Source organism: Doryrhamphus excisus, linkage group LG13 (assembly GCF_037039965.1).
Source record: "Doryrhamphus excisus strain RoL-2023G ecotype Guam linkage group LG13, RoL_Dexc_Guam_v1.1, whole genome shotgun sequence".
Lineage (NCBI taxonomy): Eukaryota > Metazoa > Chordata > Actinopteri > Syngnathiformes > Syngnathidae > Doryrhamphus > Doryrhamphus excisus.
The window spans coordinates 10,840,535-10,862,772 of record NC_136369.1 but is presented as its reverse complement, the minus strand read 5'-3'; the positions used below and the strand labels follow the sequence as shown (position 1 = coordinate 10,862,772).

Sequence of the window (22,238 nt, the reverse complement as noted above, 5' to 3'; positions counted from 1 at the left end):
GCGTCACCATATCACAAAAACAGCAACAGGTTTTGAGCACTCAGTGATTAATAATGAATGCAGAAATAATGCATGCGAATGCATAGTGTTAGAGTAAGGTGGAATATGTAGGTGTGGGGGCTTTATTATGAAGGTCAACAAAAGGCTCAAACCGGAAGTATATGGGGTTATTCCTTGTGATCACGACACACTGACAAGCCTCCCAGCGCTCGTTGGACTAGCAAGCGAAGAAGACGCTAGTTAGAAATGGCGGTGACGGCTAGTCACGCGGCATGAGGTGCTGAGGCAGTGCATGGATCCAAACCCGTGAGTGCTAGGACAACGCTGGGAAAAATGACAATGGTGTCGAAGTAGGACGGCCGTTGTGACTTGCCACTGCAACGCTACAACATCTCCCCAGGAGGCTTTTCATCTTGTCAAAGAGGAGGAAAAAGAATCTCACTGGGAGCATGGCTTCTTACAGCAACCAGGTAGCAAGCTAGCTGGCTAGTTAGCAGGCTAATGTTAGCATGTTTGCTGCACTGACTGTAACGTCCTTTTTAGCCCTCGTTACCGTGTAAACATTAGACAAACACTCCAATTTTAACTACTTCCACGACAAAAGTAACATGTTCTCTGCACAAATGGGGCGATATATTCTATTAGCCTACTCTTGTCATTTTCAATAGTGAGTGTCGAAAAGTGCTTGCTAATGCCCCCACTAAGCCTCATTGAAACACCACCAGCATGGCTAGCTCACAGGCCCCACGTTCCACTCGTTGAGGGTAAACAATTGAGCTATTTGCAAGACGTTTTGAATGTAAATGACTTCGAATGCTCCTTTTACCCGACACTGGTGACACTTTCAGGTGGGAGGCCACAAGTGTCCGATGGTTATTCTCAAAGAGTCAAGTGACACGGAAAAGTGCTGCGTGTTTGCATGGCCCACCTGCTCTGGCCACGGGCCTTCCCGACTGACTATTTCATTTACTGCTTATTGGTGTTATCAATTTCTCTGTTTAGTATGTTAAATAGGGCACATTTGTTTGTTAAAATATATTGTTTCCTACATTATAACATTTAAGCTGCAATAGGGCTTGAACACACATACTTTACCATGGACTTATCCGTTAGCCAGCTAGCAGCTTTACACGAGTGGTGGGGGTTTAATGTTCCTTTGCACGTTTGCTACTAGTTTGAGCTTTGTACACAGGCGATCTTGATTTATATATAGAATAATTTGTCTTTATATTTACACTTGTGCCTATGAAATGAGCTTACATGTTTAGTGTTTACAGTACGCCATGCTCGGAGAGTGGGCCAGCTCACATGCTTTGGGTCGTATATCTTCTGAAGTTAACTGTCATGTGGGAAGGCAAGTGTAGCTCAGCAGTACCGTACACACATTGTAGCGCTTGAACCATATTCGAGTTACTTTTAGGTGCCGTTACGCTCGAGGCAAGATTCAGAATAGTGTAACTGAATATACATGCGTTCAAAATGCCCGAGTACCGCCTTGATTACGATTTGGGAAGTGGCCGTTGAGTATGTGGAGTTCATTCATGCACATGTTTTCCAGGGCATCATGAACGTGGAAATTCAGCAGTTCACCCCCAAACCATTTTGGTCAAAGTATTTCCACAAACGAGCCATCATCAGTGGGGTGTGTTAAAGGCTAAATGAAGTCCAGGCTTACCAAATGGGATCTGCCTGATCAGTGTCCTCAGGCACTTATATTATTACATTTGCCCAAGGGATGGGCGATTATATTGTTTTATGTATCGGTATAGATTCTGTCAATGATAAGAAAATGACATACTGCATTAGTTGAATGAAATGCTGTCATCATGAGAAAGACCATTCAAGTACCGGGAAAGTATTTATTTGGCAGAGCACTCAATCATGGCACAAAATAATTATAAACACAGAACGTGTGCTCATTTGTCATTAAATACTGAATAGAACACTAATAAAAATACTCAGAGGTGAAGCAAATATTCAACGGTGAGCTACTGCTAGCTTACGAGCTACCTGTTGGAGAGACCCCAGTGGTAGCTTCAACTATCTTAAAGCTGATCATGCCATGTGTTTGTTGAGCAACTCCTGTTTTGAAGACAAGCCATGAGTATTATGCTAACGAGAGCAATATTAAGTGACACTTTAAAGGGGAACTGCACTATTTTTGGAATTTTGCCCATCATTAACAATCATTATGTGAAACATGAACACAAATTTCTTTTTTTTCTGTGCATTATAACACGGGAAAACAATTTAATTTAAGATATAGCTTACAATTCTGTAATTGGGATATACTGATTTTGACTATGAAGCCCTGTAAAAGAAAATGTTGCATTGTTTCATATACATGCTGTGATCATGCATTAATCATGCACTGATGATAACATGTAATAGTTACAGTATATTGCTACAACACGCTCACCTCATCGTCATTCACAGATGCAAGAGTGGAAAACTAGCTCTCAATTTTGCTACAAAGACTCAACAAGATGCTTGTTTGCCTCTAGCATTTTTTACCTGAGGACTGGAGCACACATCTTGTGCTGGAAGACACAGCCATCCTCATGAAAGCACTGTTGTTAACAGAACTAGCATAAGTATGTGTATCAATGCGCAGAGAAAGGAAGTTTCTGTAGTGTTTTAAATCATCAAAATGCGTCAAGATATACTGCAATTATTAGATGTCAGCATCAGTGTACTAGCTGAAATTAAATTTTCTCATGTTACCTCGCACAGGAAAGGGAAATAAATATGCGCTAAGTAAATATTAAACGGAGAAGCGGTGATGCAGTTTTTTACCGTTTTTGTAAAAAAAAAAACTTCTGGAAAGCACATGGTTCTAGCTCACATAGTAGTTGGTTAATATTCTGCATTATGTGTTGGTAGTGTATTGTCTGTTTTTATCCACCTATTGTGTTGCTGTGTGTTTGTAGTTCTTTTGACACCAGGAGTAGGAATTGTGTGTGACGTGGTAACTCTCCACTAATATGGTATGCCTCACACAGGTACACTACACTTGAGTACCATCTCAAACATGACGTGACACAATGATGATATGATAATCTTAATGGGTTTTTTTTCCATCAATTAAAATTGTTTACATTTATACTGGTATACGTCATTTTCTTATCATTGGAAGAATCTATCGGTTAAAAAGAAACTATTGCCCAACTCTAGTAACCTAAATCTGAAATGAGCAAAGAGCTATACAACTGGGGGATACGCTATGGAAGTTAACTATTCATCCATCTAACTATTTTCTATGCCGCTTATCCTCGCTTGGGTCATGGAGCCTATCTCAGCTGACTTTGACAGAGAGGCGTGGCAGAAGCTAACTAATGAAAGTTAATTTGATGTGATTATTATGGAAAAGCGTCCATAAATTAATTGTATTAATGTTATGGAATATGTGAAAGCTTGCCAATAAAATATTTTAAAGCTGAGGTAAGCATGTGTAAGTTATATTTGTATTGTTGAATGTTCGCTTTTGACAATACAAAATATGTTTTAAAAAGTTATGCTTACCATATCAAAAGGCGGTGGTTGTGCCAGCGCTAAAATTTTTACTTGCAGAAATTGGTAGGTGTTTCCTTCCTTACTCATACCCTCCATAGTTCATGCTTGGTTATTCTCACTGTTACTATATGTTACCAATGTGCAGCTACCTTCTTAAAGTGCACACAGTAGCGCGTACGTGTTGAATACATACATTGGTGTGTGTATTGTCCTTGCTAACCTGCTAAAATGATGCAGATGGCCAATTTGTTGTAATCCTCAGTCGAAAGCAACAGCAAGGGAAGATTAGCAAGCTACGTGTGGCACGCCTACAGAGGAAAGCAAAGCAACATTCACTCTGTTGTCATTGTATTAGCCACCCTGAAACTGTTGGATTATGGCTGGCTGTTTGTCCCCCCGTAGTGCAATTTCAGCAATGCTGGCCCTCGCGTGGGGCCTCTTTGCAAAGCGTTCCATGTTGCTTGACTTGCACTTTCTTTTTTCTGTGCACCTACCCATTCACGTTTCACTATTTAATTTACCGTGAGGAATTGACCAGCGGCATGGATCATGAGTTGGTGTCACCTTTGCACTGTGGATTTGTGTGTGGACTGTTCACATGGATGCCTGGGTTGCACCTTTCTGCTACAATTCTGAATTTTGTAACACAACAACATGCAATAGTTTCAGAAAGTGAGATGAGGGGACTCGTATCATCCAGTTCTTCAAGGTCTTTATTTTAGTTTTTAATTCACTTGGCCTTACCTCAAATGTAATTGCATTGAGAACATTTTGATATAACATCCATCTATTGTCTTATACTGAAATTTCTGTCACAGGGGGTTGGACCAATTGGACGTAAAAGGATAGTTGGGATTTTTTGACATGAAGTTCCATGACACCACCACAGTGCACACTACAGCGGTCGTCATCCGTGCATGTAAACACTGTTTAAATGAAAGTGATTGTGAGGGCTACCTTTTTTGTCAGTATGGTTTGGTGACACCAGTGTATCATCCCTCTGAATGCATGTTGTTTTAAGAAGCAAAATGCTTTACTTTTCTGACCCTGCAAACTGGATAGTATTACTTTCTTCTTTACTAGAAACTGATCAGAACTCTGCTCATGGGGCAACTGTGGGTGGAAGGTGGTGCACTACTACATTGCTGATAGGGATGTCATACAGTGCAACTTCATGTCAAAATAATTTAATAGTCATGTCAATCTGATAATATTATTTAAAAAAAAAAAAAAAATTAAATGTCCTTTGGGCACTCCTCACTTTTAAATAATGAGAATAATACCACAGCTATCAAACTTGCACACTCCACCAAGGTCATGTTTGTACTGATTTCTCTCCACAGTATATCTTCGGGGAATTCAGCCCTGATGAGATCAATCAGTTCTTTGTGACTCCACGATGTTATGTCGAGGTAAGTGGGTCAGCATCATCTCTTGACAGGTATTGTTACGTCAAAATGATTCATCACTTTTCCCCAATGTTAACTGCTGTATCAGTTGCACAACGAGGCTCTCAATGAATTGGGCCGCAGATTTAATTGCTCAGATTTAATGGCAGGAGGAGCACCTAAAATACAAATTGACTTGTATACTAATACATCTGATTGATTGATGTCGACGCCACCTGCTGCATAGAGCTGCAGAACACACTGGTCACAATATTATATAACACTTCATAAGATGTCAACATAACATACATAGTAATTATCCTTCCATCCTCTTGCGTGTTAAAATCCAGAAGTTGTCCAGTGGATCCATGGTGATTGATTATAACAGTCTTTGTGGTTTAAAGGGGACCTATTATGCTCATTTTTCAGCCCAATGTATTGAGTTTTGGACTCCTATAAAGCAGCTACACAACGCACGCAGAAAGCGGTCTAGATCTTCCATAATCTGCACCTGTTCCAGCTGTATTTCCTTGGATTTCCAAAATTGTCTGTTTTAATTTATTCCTCCCATGGCCCACCTTCAGGCACTCCAAGGCGATTGGTCCCGAGTACTGCTGAACCCCTTTTTCTAATTTTGTCGGTATAGGAGCGGATGACGAATGAATGAACCTTTGTATGGTTACTAAGTGGATAGGACCTACAGGTAGTTTTTTATAGGTCAGAAAAGTGGAAAAAGCATAATAGGTCCTTTTTTAAACATGTTTTTGTCTTTCATTTGTAATAGTTCTGATTTGAGGCTTCTTCTCTTTACAGCTTCCACCATTCAATGACAAAGTGCCGTGCGTCAGTCAGTCTTCTGGTAGGCACACTTCTCCGCCCCCCCTCCCGCCTATGAGTCTCGTGTAGCCATTTATCTCTTTAAGGGCTTTGACTTTAAAATTGTAATACTATTACTATCCTAGGCTGAGCTGGGGTCACCTGGCAGAGAAAGGGAAACTTTACATTTTTTGAATGTATTTGTAAACAAATTTGTGCCGTAAAAGACACAAGTACATTGTTGTATAATTAAGAATTTATTCAAATAAATCCAAAATGTAAGCCACCAATTACGTTTGCACTTGACATTTGCTTTAACTTGATTTGTATTGACTATTTAGGAGGTTACTGCACTCCTGCTGTACCCTATATTATGGAGTCAATGGGACTGCAGGGTTGCGGTGAGTTGAGGAGCCCGACACATTGTAGCTTGACTAGGTCTTGTGCATTTGCTGTAAAACTTAAACTCCAGCCTTCAAAACTGGTGGCTTCCTAAACCTTTACATCTGTATTCTTTCTCTTGCCTGTGGTAAAATCTGTAGAGCTTTGCATGCTCAAACATATCTTATCTTCTCTTGCATAAGATGCTTTTCACCTCTGCAAAGCCCCAAGATGACTTTAATTTTGGTGGGAAGAATTTGAGTTATATAACATGATTTAACAGGGCATATGAATGGTTTTGTGTTCCTAACACCTGTGTACCCACTCTGCCAATTGTGGCGGTCTATTCTACTATTGATTGCAGTTTTTTGGCGTGTGATTTCAGTCCTACTAACAGGGCGACTTTTCTTATCTAAGCAGAGCAGGTAACTGCAGTTTTCATGCCCAGTTGACCATTGAAGGTCACTGCTTTGTGTACTTTGCCTTGTCAGTTTGCTTAGTCATTATGACAAAACGTTTTCCCCCTAATTTGCACGCACTAATTTTTGTTTCTTCACTTTTTCATTTTGTATCTCACACTACATAGCAGTCATGCAATACATTCTAACAGTGTTTACTATTGATGGCATTTGTATCTATTAGGGATGCTCCGATCAGGGTTTTATGCGGCTGATCATCCATGAGTGAGACCGTCAATACCGATCACATGGATTAACCATACAATGATGGGTGCGAGGGCCGCATTACACAGTTAATTTGACCCTTGACAATTAATTATAAAAAAAAAAAATGTGCTTACTTGTCATATACTTGTCATATTATTCTTGTCACTGAAGCCTACAGAATCACTGAAGGGACATAACAGATCGCCGGTGCTAGTCAGTGGCTCCAATTTGCTTATTCTAAACGTAAATGTTTTAGGCTACAAAAAACATAACACTTCCAGGCGGCATGAGAGGCATTTATCGGCATATGCTGATCCCATGTTATTTACGGAAATCGACTGATACTAGTGTATCAGTGACTGATCGATCGGAGCATCTCTAGTATGTATACATTGTAACCACATTGCACAGGATGTTTTGGATTTACAGTGATAAAATGCCTACTTGATGTGCTGTCTTTTTTTTTTAAATATCCAAGTAGGGCTTGGCGATATATATGTATATTTTTTTAAATATATATTTTAAGCACAATATCAAAAAACAAGCATATCGTTCATATAAAGACTGGATTTGATACGGAGGTCTGATGGTATGGATGTTCATGTTCATTAAGTTTGTAGCTTGTCGCTATCGCCATTGTTTACACTCTGGAGCAGCTGTTAGCTTTGGACATCCCTTTGCTACGGCGAATGATCGGATATCCCCGTGGAGATATGGAGGTAAAGAGGCTGCATAGCGGGAGTGAACAGTGAAAAAGACGGTATAAAGGTTGCTGTATAAAGACCATGTTTACTGTCTGTTGTCATGGGGACTGTGAGATGGATGTGCAAAACCAGCTGCGCAGCGCAGCGTGATTGCACTGAAGATTGAACAGTATGTTTAACTGTCTCTATACTTATTTTAAAAAGAGAATATACTATTTTATTTCAGTGGCTATTTTTCTATAAGATTTACATTTTAATAAAACTTTGCACACATTTGGCTTTGATGTTTGTCTAAATTCAGTTTATGGAAAAAATGTTGATATATATCGATATTCTACCTAAATATATCGGGATATGAGTTTTGGTCCATATCGCCCAGCCCTAAATCCAAGGCATTTGGCACATTTTTAAGTTTTTTTTTTTAGAGTAGTCTTTTAAATTTTTTGTCTGATGACCCTGTCATAGACAGAGTATGTGTATATTATGAAATCAAATTGAATATTTTTTTAATAGGCTTTATGCTGTATTTGAAGAGACGGCCTCACGTTTATATGTGACTAATTGCTTTGCATGTATACTGTTCTCTGCAGGAGAAGACTATCAGCGCATTAAGTTTGGTGTTGATGAGGTGATGGATTCCAAGCCTGTTGGTGTGAACGAATCTTTATACAAGGTGTCGAGCACCTTGAACCCCCAGGCTCCAGAGTTCATCCTGGGCTGTCAGTCGGCCCAGAAGGCCCAACAGACGATGACTCAAGCAGGTGACGGTCCTGATGGAACCCACTTCAACTCTGTGGATGGGCTTGAATCGGAGGCTTCGGCCCTGGACCACCATCGGGTCTGTCAAGACATGGATGGGCTGCCCGGCAGCCTGGGACAACGCGAGAGGAAGAAAAAGAAAAAACGGCCGCCGGGGTACTACAACTACCTGGAGCCTTCAGTTAACAACAATGACTGTGCTGCAGATGAAACATCTGTTAGCACACTTGTGAATGGACATGCACTTGGCATCACACAACACAATGCTGAGGATGTGGACTGTAAGACATTATCAGGAACCAGCCTTTCCTCACCTGTTACTGTCTCCACAGCAACAGCTGCTGCAACAGCTTTTGTCCCCACATCCACTGCCAATCAGAGGACTTGTGATAGCCCTGATGACTCCTCTTTGGACTTAACAAGTGGGGTCGCCTCTTTATCAGACAGCAACAATGCAACTTGCTCCTCTTCATCCTCGTCTCATAGCAGAGGAATGACAGAGGGACCAAGGACTGCAGATCAGCAGCCAGATCATTTGGCTTCACAGAGCCCTGAACTTTCAGATAGTCCACAAAGCCCCCGTTCCAAATCACCTCTTCCTGCCTCAGCTGCTGCGGCCACGCCTGTTACAACTACTGAACTAGAGGGAAGGGAGGTAGCAGATAATGGGGTGGCCAATGGCTTAGCAGAGTCTGATACTCCTGTCCGTGCATATGCATGCAAAGAAGACTGTGAGAGTGGGGAGTTGAGCCAGCAGGGCTCTCCAGACGCTACTGCGCAAACAGTGGTGACAGAGTCTGCCCATGCACCTGCAGTTCCAGCTGCACCCGCTGCCAACCCCCCCAAATCTTGGGCAAGCCTCTTCCACAACTCCAAGCCTCTTCCTGGTGGCCCGGCAGCCTTTGTGGAGGTTAAGAATGTTGTGGAAATTGTTGCTCCACCTCTTTTTACATCAGAGACACCTGAGGAGAAACCTGTTGAGGTTAAAGAAGGCCCTGTCCATGTGTCGGAAGATCCTATGGCGCCTAAACTTGCAGGTATTCAATGAAGAGAGAAGTTCACTTTTTGACCACTGGATGGCAGTCTTTAGCTAAGTCTACTTGTGACTGCTCATAACAGGCTTGTATATGATATAATGCAACACACTCTCACTTTTAATGTGTCCAGACGTTAAGTATAACATTTTAAAGGCAGTATTTGCATTACAGATTTTTTTTCCCTGGAAAGCAGTAACTTCAACTCACTGAAAACCATGCACAAGCATGTAGTACTTTTTGTGTAGTGTCATTGTAACCAAAGGTAAAGTGAGCAAGTTGTTGAGAAATGATGCAACTCTCTTGGTAAAGATTGTACCCCTCTGCCAACACGATCGCTGCAGTTGGTTGTGTGCTCTGAGGCTTATACTAGAATTGATCCTGGCATTGCAGGTCATTAGGCCTGTCACGTTAACAAATTTTGCTGGACAATAATTGTCCTACAAATGTTTGCCGATAAACAATATTATTGTCAACATTATTTTGAGATCCATTTTTCATTAATGTAATTATAATATGGCATAATAATGCAAGCACACTATATCCGAGGCAAGAAACTTTTCATTTCTCAAGAGTATTTAACATTGTAATTGCAATATCAAGGGTTCATTCATTAATTTTCTATGCCGCTTGTCCTCACTCGGGTTCCAAGGGTGTGCTGGAGCCTATGTTGGTTCATTTTGGGCGATTGCCAGTCGCAGGGCACACATAGACAACTATCATACTCTCATTGATACCTATGGACAATTTAGAGTTGCCAATGCTAAATGCCAAATGTTTTTGGAATGCGGGAGGAAGCCGGAGTACCTGGAGAAAACCAGATTGGGAGAACACATTTAAATAAATTAAACATAATAAACACATTTAATAATAAAAAGAAAATAAAATGGACTCCCTCTTTTAGCAAAAAATTGCACTTACAGGAAAACTGCATTTTTGGGGAATTTTTGCCCAGCACCCACAATCCTTATGTGAAACAGATGTCTTTCTCTTTTCTGTGTGTTCTAAAGAGGGAAAAACAGCACAAAAAAACAAAAACAAGCATGTGGGAGCTAACAATGCACGCAAAGGGACACACTTATTTCGACCATAAAGCTCCAAGAAGGTCTTGAACGGAATTTCCGTTCAAGACTGATGTGCAGAGTGAACCCTCTTGTTACCCAGATTGAGAGCTGAGGAAAACCAACACTCATGCACAAGTCAATATATTGAAGCCGGCAAAATGATCAAGTTCATTTATATTTATCGTGCAGTTAATTCCTTTATCCAGCATCGTCTGTTATTTCTCAAAGGCTAATTTCTGTTGCATGGTTTACTGTGTGTGAATATGTTTTTGTTTTTAAGGTTCCTCCTCTGCCCTAAGGGAACATTTTCAAGTGCGCAGATTGGTTTAATTATACATTGATACTCAGGAACATGTTTGTACTTATTTGTTCAGAACATTGTCTGTTTATGCTGTTATGTTGCAGAACACACATATTATGACCAAGATGATCTTGTCACAGCTACATCATTTGGGTCTTTTTTATTTTTTTTCACCCTTTCCTCAGTTTAAAACTGTCCACGTTACCATGGGAGCTGTGTTTTGATGGCAGTCTCCCTTCCTAGGCGTGGTAGAGCATCACCTTGTTCTTGTTCAGCGTCTGTTTGTGTTGTCATAAGAGGCATGACTTGAAGAAGGGACATGAAGATCTAATAATCGTTACCACATTACATGTTCTAAGTGGTACATAAGCTACCTCTTTTATGATTGTTGTGTCTGTTTAAATCCCCAGAACTTATTGAGAATGTGAAGTTGATACACAAACCAGTGTCTTTGCAGCCGAGAGGACTTATCAACAAAGGCAACTGGTGCTACATCAACGCTGTATCCTTTCACTATATGTCCTGACAAATATGTAATTGTACTATTAAATTGTGCTTGTCCTTCATGTTTAGGATTTTGTTCAGGCTTGTGTTTTAAGGGGGGGGGGTTGAGAATGAAGAATTAGAATGTCGCCGAATAGAGTCCAGAGATGAAGGCACATTTTGTCTTGTATTCTGATGTGACAAATAACTAATCTGTATGTTTATACGGATCTGCACAAAAGTCATGCCATGGATGCCTTTTGCATTTTTTGTGCATTCCGAATTATAATAGCAGTTTTATTTCCTGACCTGAAGCCCTCAGACTTTACAGGCCCTGATTGCATGTCCTCCAATGTATCACCTGATGAAGGCCATTCCTCTGCACAGTGAAACACAGAGACCGTGCACCTCCACACCCATGATAGACAATTTGTAAGTAATCTTACTGTGTTGTTGATTTGAATACAAGCGCACTCTACTGACTTACTACCTATTTGTGTCCCAACGTGTAAAAGTGTGAGGCTGGTAAATGAGTTCACGACCATGCAAATGCCAACTAAACCCAAGCAAGGTAAGCTGTGAAGACCTCAACCTGCTATGATTTCATTTTTTTTGTCTGCATCACTGAGTTAAAACAATGTGCCCAGCTGTTGGGGATAAGCCGGTGAAAGACATTCGGCCTGGTGTTCCGTTTGAGCCAACCTACATTTACAGACTCCTCACACTTATCAAGTCAAGTCTTTCGGAGAAGGTAGGTCACCTCAACATCTTTTACAGTCTGCTTTTTTATGATGGCTCCTGGAACAGACAGTACCGGGGGGCAAATGTACTTGGTTAACCAAAATACACCAATTAATTTGCTGGAATTTGACAAGGCATGGAAATAAAGTTAAGTCTTGTGCAATGAATGTGCTGAATCCGTCAGTACTCATATCTTTAATGAATTAGGTCATCGTATATGGGTGTCGGTATGCGTGCATACACCTTGACATGTGTTTTGTGTGACAGCAGGCATTCTTTGAACACGTTTTCATTAGTGCAAATGCTCTGCTGCCAGGGCCGACAGGAAGATGCAGAGGAGTACCTGGGCTTCACTCTCAATGGACTGCACGAGGAGATGCTGGCATTGAAAAAACTAATCTCACCCCAGGAAGAGAGTAAGCATCTTTTTTTTCCCCACTCACTCGCACATCACTTCGGCAGAGTGCTGCTTTTCTGCTGTAAATGTTGTGTGATGTTTTTAGCGAACACTCACTTTCCCCATCATGTGCTCCGTGCAGAAGCCCCCACACCTAACGGTCCTGAGGCCCCGCTAGCTGTGAAGGAAGATGACGTTGACAAGGAGGAAGAGGGGAGTGAAGATGAGTGGGAACAAGTTGGCCCCCGTAATAAGACTTCCATCACTCGACAAGCCGACTTTGTCCGCACACCTATCACTGATATATTTGGCGGACACATTAGGTACATGGACAAAATCAATGGTTATATATAAAAAGAAAAAAAACTGGCACGCTGTAAATGTCGAGGTGTGGTATCCACCCACAAACACACTTAACCTCTGGCCCGCTTGAAGCCAAAGAACCAGAGTGGGCGAAGCTCGCTTTAATAACATGTGTGAGCTTCTGGTCTGGCACAGTCATTAGACACTTACTTTATAGATTATTTTCTCAGGATTGTTTTGGAGTAAAAAAAGATCACTGGGGGTGTATGTATATATGCCGCTGTGGTCTGTAATTATAGGTTATTTCAGGCACTTTTAAATGATAATTTAATTAGGTAAATAGAATTTATGGAAGTTTGGAGTTTTGCTGTGCAAAACAAATGTCAGAGTAATTTATGAATATGATCATTCCATCATTATGTAACACTTGATTGTGTTTTTAGCTAAAAATGGTCAAATTTGACCTTGTCTTTTGTTATCTCATATGTCGTGGTTGTGTGTCAACAGGTCCGTGGTCTATCAGCAGAACTCCAAGGAGTCAGCCACACTGCAACCCTTCTTTACCCTGCAGCTGGACATCCAGTCTGAGAAGATCCGCACAGTCCAAGAGGCTCTGGAAACATTGGTTGCACGAGAATCGGTCCAGGGTTACACTTCCAAAACCAAGCAGGAGGTATGAATGAAAAGGAGTACAAAGGACTTTATGCCTTATTTAACATGAGATATGCCATCATTGGCACACAGGACCAAGTGGTGTACTTCTTGGCTTGTCCACATAGGTCAGTTGTGTGAATGTGAGAATCCTGCAACTGATTCCTTTGTTTGTGTGTGTGTGTGTGTGAAATTGTCACCAGTGATTTATCTGAAAACAGTCATGCTGTTATTTTTCTGGGCTACAGCTGCTCTACAGTTTTGCAATGCCCATCTTTATTTTGATTTGACATCAACGTACCGCTGCCTTCTTTGGCTTTGTAGACATCACAAGTGCTCTTGTGTGTTTTTAAATGCCTGCAGAACAAAGTGATTTACGAGGCACATCATTCACTGAGATCGAAATGTTCTTTTTCGCATCATTTTTATAGAGGATTTATCTTAAGCTCTGTAAAACGGTCTCAATCTTTTTTGTGGGACATGTCTTCTTACTTGCACAATTTGTTAGAATTGCTAATTTATTGTGTCCTTGTGGTCCTCGTGTTTAGATTGAGATCAGTCGGAGAGTGACTCTGGAAGAGCTGCCTCCTGTTCTCGTACTCCATCTCAAGAGATTTGTGTTTGAAAAAACGGGAGGCTGTCAGAAACTCAACAAGATCATCGATTACCCTGTTGACCTGGAAATTAGCAAAGGTATGCATGGGGGGATGACAACACACTTTTATTTACAGGCAAGGATTGTTATAGTTTGGATTTGTCTGACGTGTTTTTAAGAGATCCCATTTTTTTGTTTTTTTAATTTAAACTGATACCTACTGGTCAGTAGGTGTCAGTAATGTTCGGTGAGACACAAGCAATACACAAGACATTCACTTATGGTTGGGGTCAGGAACCAACTATTCGCAATAAACAAGGGATTACTGTAGATATGTTATTTACAAATGTACAACTAATATAAACATGCCACACAACAATGTGTCTGTTTTGGTTACAAGTTTTTCATGTGGTATCCTTTCAGACCTCCTGTCGTCTGGAGTCAGGGGCAAAGTTGTGAAAGGCCAAAGAACTTACAGGCTCTTTGCAGGTGAGTTCGCTTCAGGGTTTCCCATATCATTGTTGTTACGATATCGTTCATTTTATTTCCGGCCAACACAGCATGTGCCTCCTTGTTTTCCATCATGTCACTGTCCTCTGGAATTTAGAAATATCTATACAAAAAGTAGGGATTCGCCGATCAATCAGCCACCAATGAATATCATCCGATATCAGATATTTAAGTACATTTTTAAGGAGTATGGTGAGTTTTCGAGGCTCACGATGTGCTCACCAGTCAAACAGTAGCTAATGTAGCTAAAACTCTGGACAACACTTACCCGTATGTGCATGACAATTACCCGAAAAATAATTGAATTCATAGGACTTGACACTGAGTTAGTTGGATTCTGCTCTCATTTGGATCCCCAAACCTTGGAAGTCCTGCTAGAATGCCACCCCCCCTTCCCTTGTTAAAATTTTTTACAAATAATTACATATTTTTTTGTGCCTCCTGGCAGTCAGGACCTTGAATTATCCCCCTTTATAAGGCGCCACGGGCCAATAGCCCTCATAAATAAATGTAAAAATTTCTCTGGATTGGCAGCATAAATCCCTGATTGAAGCATCCCTAATAAAAACATTACTGAGCCATAACTGTCACTGCTAATATAAATTCAGACATGTAGGACATTTTTCAAACGAGATGCTTTTCACGGGAATACTTGTAACTGCTATCTACCACATAAAAACGTAAAATTACAAATTGATAAATCCATTGATCGCATATTGTTGTTTTGTCCTTTCCACTACACTGATAGTGTTAGATAATTGAGAATAGCACATTTTTTCCTGTTGGTGGCAAATATGTCAGCTTGTGGCCTTTCAAGAGAGCATCTGCTGCATGTTTCGACATTGTTTATGGTGACAGTGGTACTCCATATATAGCATCCATAGCATGTCCACAAACACAACAATTTACATTCGTGTTACCCTATTGTTAGAGGTCATTGACCGTAAAGTCTAATGTTAGTAGCTAAACCCTGTCAAATTGCTATCATTAGCAATATGTTAGCACCCTCTATGCAGCAGTTTTAACCTTCTCTGCTCCAGGTTTAAAGTCACTAATGACGCTTTCAAGAACTGTTGACGCGTCTCATCCTCGCTCTTTGTCCCCTGCCAGTGGTTTATCACCATGGGAACAGCGCAACAGGCGGCCACTACACCACAGATGTCTTCCACATTGGTCTTAATGGGTGGCTGCGTATCGACGACCAGGCAGTGAAGGTCATCAACCAGTACTTGGTGGTTAAGCAGACTGCAGAGCGCACCGCTTACCTGCTGTACTACCGCCGCGTTGACCTCTTGTAGACGCACACACACACACACACACGCTTCCTCATCTTACACGTGACACACACATGTGCACACAACACACACACGGAACATATGATGAACAAGAACACTGCCCAACTTTGTTCTCTTGCAAGATTTTCCTCTTCCTCCTTCCCTCCTGTCCCTGCTTCCCTGAGAGCCAGCGTTTTTCCAGCACCTCTTCCCCTCGTCTCTCCCAAGAGGAAACACCAGTTGCATTCACCAAGAATTCCTTGCAACTGCTCGCTCTTGTCTGTGCATCATTGCTGTTTTGTTTATTTCTTATTGCTCCAAAAGTGGCAAGGATGAACTTTTTAAGAGTAGAGGAGGTGGAGGTCAAGGCTCGGACCTGAGATGGACTTCAAGCTCTGTTGCTGGGGGAGTTTCTCTTTACGGAGTGGCCCTTTTTTAAAGAAACGACCCAGATTTTTTTGCCTTTTTAGTCGGACTTTGGGCCACGTAAGGCATTTTGCTTCAGTGAAAATATCTATTTAGAACGAGCGCATTGACGAGGCCTAGCACCAGCATCACCACCAACATCATCATCATTACCACTAGCCTCCACTCCCAAGGCCTGTTGGCTGTCCTTCCCTCCATCTCCTCCCCTTATTTTGGTACAAGTTGAGCCATCAAACACACAGGGAAGTGTGACAGTGAGGAATCGGAACTGAAAACTGTCTGGGTTTATAGCTGTAGGAAGAGTATCTTTAAAAAAAAAAAAAAAAAAAAAAATCTTTAATGCGCTTTAGAATTCAAGATAAGAAGCTTTCTCTGCACAACTGATGTATGTTTATGATATGGCGGGCAAATGCGTGATTGCATATACTTAGAGTAAAATATAAAAGAAATTAGAGCGAAGAAATGCTGACTGAAAACACGTGTTCTCCTTAATAAGGACTGCACTTGTTTTTTAGACTGTTTGCACTGGAGAGATGGCAACTAATAAGACAGATTCCACTGCTAGAGCCGCCCTTTGTTTACTTTGTACATTTCCTTCTCAAACCAATCATTGTCTCTGTCGCCACCTGTGTTCATGTCTGTCTGAGCCACATCATCCATCTAACCTCCAAACTCTGCAGTAAAGGCGGGAGGAAGGGAGGGCGGGTGGCCTTAGGTTCCATCTGTGATGTTTCTCAAGTGACTCGTCCCTGTTGTGCGTGCGTGTTAAAGGGTGGATAAGTGGGACGACACAAGCCCTCAGACGTGCACAAATGGAGATGGTGTTTGCTTTTGTTGAAGAACTAATTTTTTTCTTACATAATTCATTGAATGTGATTATTTTTGTTTGTCCATGCTACTACAAGATGTTTTTAGGGATTTTTTTGGTTTTGGGTCATCACTTATTGGATGTCCTCACACTCATTCTCCCCTCTGACATATTGCTTGCATTTGAATTGGTATTTAAAAGGAAATGACACACAGGCTATAAAGCACAATGATGAATAAAGATGGACTAGTTATTTGCTCCATATTTATTTCACATCTGCACCAAGCAGCTCACATTTTAACACTAACTGTAACCCCAACAAGGATGCATACGTGTTCTCATTTGTATTAAGTTGAAACAAGGGAGCTAGACCCGTGCTCACATAATCTATCTTGATGTCATTAGACCTTTTGTGGCTTTCAAAGTTTTAAACCTTTGCCAACTTAAACCAAAGGATGTCATATTGGAACCTGCTATTTAAGTTTTGGCTCACGTTTTACCATCATTGAGTTGTGCTGCAAGCTTTGTTGTGGCTTCCTGCCAAACTGTGACCTTGATCTTCATTTGCATATTTATTCCCCATAAAAAAAATGTCACAAAATGTTGGGACTTTGAAACGAACAAGCTTTCTGATGTGCGTTTTGTTGTAGCCTCGTTAAAAAAAATGCTACATGCATCATATGTCTTTTCACATGTGCTCCTAACACTATTGTCTGCTGGGGCTTTCAAACAGTCCATTCTGTCTTTTAATTTCAAGCCTTGAGCACTCTATTTTGTTGTTCAAAATAAAGGATTGTGCAAAGAAGCAGTTTGCTAATGAGATGGAGACAAAAAGAAACCCAAACCTTTGCTTTCTTGTACCGTCGAGTTTGTTCCAATTAGGGATGCTCGGATCAGGGTTTTATGCTGCCGATTCTGATCACATGGATTAACTTGGATTAATCGTGTGCTGTTGGCACAGATGGACAATTACAAGGGCCCCTGGCAAATAGCTAAATTAACATTTGGGCAGATTTTTGGGGGGTGAAACCATTTTTTACTATTGACACAAAGCAGATAACAAAACTATTCAAATACATTTATGAACTAGACATCTGTCCTGCTAGACTTAGACAATAAATTCAGTATCCAGGTTCTTTGACTCTGCGAGCTACTCAGTCAGTTGGTGAGATTCTATGATTCTACGCTTGAAATAAGTTAGTACATGCGTACCACATGAAAGTGATATTTTAAAAACAAAATGTCACTGTGGTACATTTGGAGTCCGGAGACCAGAAGCTAGGCAGCCAACTAGCTGCTGCCAAGTATAGTGAGGCAAAGGCTGTAACGATAAATACAACAATAGTCGAATGGGGATAGGTTAAGCTAAATGTGTCAAATACAAGCCACGTCATTTGACAATTCTGCCTAACAGTATTTGTTGCTGCATGCCGATCGGATTTTGTGATAGGCTTTGAAAGGTATTTATGGGCATACACCGATCAGGTGTTAATTTTTTTTTTTTTTTTTACAAAAATAGGCCAATATTGATCAATGGTCGATCGATTGGAGCATCCCTAGTTCCAACAAATTGGAATCAGACGTAAACATTACAGTCTTGGCATGATGCTCAAGGCAAGCAGGACCTCTTTTCTACATGTCAACATGTCGTATTTGTAGCAGGTTCTAGACTGCGGTCGGCCTGGCTGCCTCACACTGCACTGGGGCCTGTGGCTCAGCTCGCTTCTGCATAATGGAAAGCAGACCCATCATTGAAAAATCTGCTATGTCAGTTATTTTTAACCCCTATTTACTCCTTCCTTACAATAGCTAGGCTGTCCTCGAAAATGTGGCTTGCTCTGCTGCTGATAGTCAAGTGTAAATAAATGCATGATTTGATTGATTCCTATGTTTATTCATTCTTAAGGGTTCTATAGACAATATTTTGGTTGCGTACCAAGATATTGCTTTTATGAAAATGTACGTAAAGCACTGCACAAACGACTATTTTCCTGGCTTGCCACGATTTCTAAAGCTGCTGGTGTACCGATGCTGTTCATGTAATAGACCACAGCAGTCAGCCCAACTGTCCATATGGAGCAGCTCCACAACCACATTAAAGAACACTTAGCAGAACCCCGCACAAAGCTGCTTTAGCAACCCCAAATATGTCTCGTCTCTTCTAATTACTTTGCATTCTTTTCCTGGAATTCAAGTCTTTCTAAATTCTCTTGCCAGAAATCACCTCCATTTTTTAAAATGGGATTTTCGTCTGAATGATCTACACCGGAATGCCTCAAAGTTTGGTCCTCCAACCAGGATTTTCTGGAAAGAAGTCCAACAAAAAAAGCTTCATTGTGTGACATCACGAGTCTTTCACTTCTCTCTTTTTTTTTTTTTTTTACTTTTGTGTGATCCTACCACAGATGGGTGTGACGATAAAGTAGAATCAAAAATAGAACTTATTGCAACATAGGGAGGGGTTGGCTGCTTATGAACAATACAATGACTCTTTACTATCCAACACATTCTCTGAACCTGCTACTGACTTAAAGCCTGCCAAGTTGAGGTGCACTCAAAACATATTTGCACACAGCACATGAATTTTGATTTCCACTACAAATCTTTCAGTATGCTGTTGCACTTCTTATAGGAGCCCACTCAGTATAACCATGATATTTGTTACAATATAAGTTTGATATTCTTTGCAATAAGTTGCAATGATGAGGATGCTGAGGTTCTCATCGAGAGTGACCAGGATGGATAGGATCAGGACAAGTACATCAGAGGGACATTACATGTTAGAGGCCCTTTTAGATATAAAGTCAGAGAGGCCAGACTGAGATGGTTGGGACATGTCCAGAGGAGAGATAGTGAATATATTGGTAGAAGGATGCTGCGTTTAGAGCTGAACACCAAAGAGGAGGATTATGGATGTAGTGAAGGAGGGCATGAGGGTAGTTGGTGTGAGAGAGACAGATGCAGAAGACAGGGTTGGATGGAGGAGATTAATTTGCTGTGGCGACCCCTGAAGGGAAAGGAGATGATTCGTGTCAAGTTTTTGTGTCCTTTTGTAGGATTAAATTACCAAACAACAAACTTTCTCCAAGATGACACATAGAATGCAAGATCCTTGTGAAGCCAGTTTGGTCACTACACCGACACTGTGCTTTTGAATTAGCGGGGGTGTCTTTATTTCATGTGTGATAGCCCTATTTCTGGTGTGAGGCTAGCATTCAGAGAGCTGTCATCTGTCCCTTCACAAATCTAATATTTGACAGATGGAGCTCATGACATCTCAAATTGTAGGAGTCATTTTAACATGCAGAGGACCGAATCTCACATCTTCATGGAGCGTAGTGACCACGAGTCAGCGGTGGTGTCAAAAATGATCGATGTGACCTTGGATCATGTCATAATGTGTTACCCAAAATTACATTGGTACACTGCCGTGCCAGTGAAACTGTCAGCCTCAATTCAACAACAACGTAATTAAACCATGTAGCCCTCTGAATCTATTCTAATATTCACAGTGTGACCACTACAGCCTTGAAGTTGGCATCTTGTTTCACAAAAAAAAGCCTGCAAATCAACACGAGGAACCCTGCAGGGGGGCGGGGGGGGGGGTTCCTGTATGAAAGCTGAGCAAATGGTTTATTGTAATGGAGCTCAATTTTCTGCAGGAATGTAGTCTTTCTTTTGAAATGAAAGGTTGTGTTTTAAAAATGTATACCGCTACGAGCCTCGTTAACATGCCTTTTTTTATACCGAAAAACCCCAACATAGAGGTTATACACAAACCGCATATGCAACATGTGGTCTGCACCAAGCTACACTTAAGTGGCTTCAATGTTTTGCGTGGGAGCTAGCACGCTCCTCACGTTGTCTTTTGTAGTAGGACAGTCACCATAACAAATGTTGCGGGTCGACAATTGTTACAAATTAGCGTTCATAATATCGTCAAAAATTTTCGAGACCATATTTGAATTGTTACGAGAGGTTATGTACATTATGTACGCCGTGTATGCAATGTAGCAAGCGACACTGTCTGTGAGCGCACTGTTTTTGCACTGGTTTGTTTACATTTATATGTAAATTTGTGGCGTTCAAACGCCACATTAAGCGTTGACTGTCAGGACAAAGGCTATGCTGCACCTCCAGCCGTATTTATTTATTTTTTTTCTTAACACTTGATAAAACTGTTCGTGATGGTCGTCGATGTGCTCACCTTGTTCATGCTGCTTGTGGTAGAGCAGGGGTCTCAAACACGCGGCCCGCAGGACACTAGTTTGAGGCCCCCGCCTTGATATGAAAGTTTAATGTTAGTGCGGCCCGCGCAAGTTTGATATGGATGCTGTATGGTATCATGTACCCAGAAAAAATTATTACATTTGGTTAATGTTCATGTTAAAAAGGTTAAATAACTGTTAATAGTTATCCTCCCTATCTGTGTGGAAGTGGTAAGTTTTTGGCCTTTTAAGTTTAAAGGAAATAACTTGTAGGCTACCGTTTAGGTCACTAGCTCTCTAGTTTGCGAGTTAGCATGTGTCTCAAGACCCTGCAGTTGCGCAATGTGTTGTAAATAAAAAGAGTATAAATGTGACTATAGTCGTGTTTTGTCATGTCTACAGGGCTCTAATAATGCTTTGTTCATTTTAATCTGAAAAAAATAATTTGTCTACCCACCAACTATATGTGGTTTCTTAAGTTGTTATTTGCTGTTTTATCATTATTATTATATTTATTTATTACTGATTGATTGATTTTCTTTATTCTTGATTTGTTTATTTATTTATTTATTATTTCTTGATTTGTTTATTTATTTATTTATCATCTTGTTTTGTGTAGAAAAATAAAAAGTAAGATATTTGAGAACAGTGGAATGTTTTATCAGAGCTTTTATTGTAGAAAATTGGAACCAAAGCAAAGTTGTTTTTAATAAATGCGTTTTTTTTTTTTGGGGGAAAACCTGATGCGGCCCAGCCTCGCCCAGACCCTAGCTCCAGTGGCCCCCAGGTAAATTGAGTTTGAGACCCCTGTGGTAGAGTGATAGCACTTGTTCAGTGGTCAACATGTACCGCTATCAGCCACTAGAGGGCATATTTGCATGGTCTCTGTTTTCTTTTTTCTATGATATACTGTGATGTATTAACCGTTGTTCTAAATCCATGGCGTTCTTTGGTGTTTTACAGCAATGACAGCATCTCTAAGCATTTAAATTATTTTTATTTATACACAGTTATTTTGCATATGTGAACTACAATGCTACTTTTTTCATTTTCTGAAATGTTACATATTTGAAAGTATCAAAAATGCATAATTTTTTAACCCTTGATTTCAGTTTTTGTTACAATTTTACACACGTGTGAGAACAACTAATCGATAGCCAACTGTGTTGGAATGCACATGTAGAAGTTTTGTTTTCTCATTAAATATAGAACTACAG

At 40.7% G+C, this 22,238-nt stretch overlaps 1 protein-coding gene and 1 non-coding gene across 6 annotated transcripts; both read left to right on the top strand.

Annotated features, from left to right (window-relative positions):
• The first annotated feature begins 183 nt into the window (after positions 1-183).
• On the top strand, positions 184-18,321 carry usp10 (ubiquitin specific peptidase 10). Of its 5 annotated transcripts, none has more exons than XM_058088831.2 (15): positions 184-470; positions 4,857-4,925; positions 5,715-5,760; positions 6,059-6,118; positions 8,058-9,263; positions 11,036-11,127; positions 11,431-11,540; positions 11,624-11,679; positions 11,756-11,859; positions 12,166-12,265; positions 12,389-12,569; positions 13,057-13,222; positions 13,749-13,893; positions 14,219-14,284; positions 15,416-18,321. In XM_058088831.2, exons 1-15 carry the CDS (start codon positions 450-452, stop codon positions 15,601-15,603), a joined length of 2,610 nt encoding a protein of 869 aa, XP_057944814.2. In that variant the 5' UTR covers positions 184-449; the 3' UTR covers positions 15,604-18,321. The 5 variants fall into 5 exon arrangements, 4 of the variants coding, with proteins under 4 accessions (XP_057944814.2, XP_057944816.2, XP_057944812.2 ...); XM_058088829.2 differs by lacking the exon at positions 184-470 and adding an exon at positions 855-953; XM_058088833.2 differs by lacking the exon at positions 6,059-6,118.
• On the top strand, positions 10,820-10,948 carry LOC131139888 (small nucleolar RNA SNORA24). Its single transcript, XR_009132315.2, has one exon. It is a non-coding gene; the product is annotated as a small nucleolar RNA SNORA24 (small nucleolar RNA).
• Positions 18,322-22,238: the final 3,917 nt, after the last annotated feature.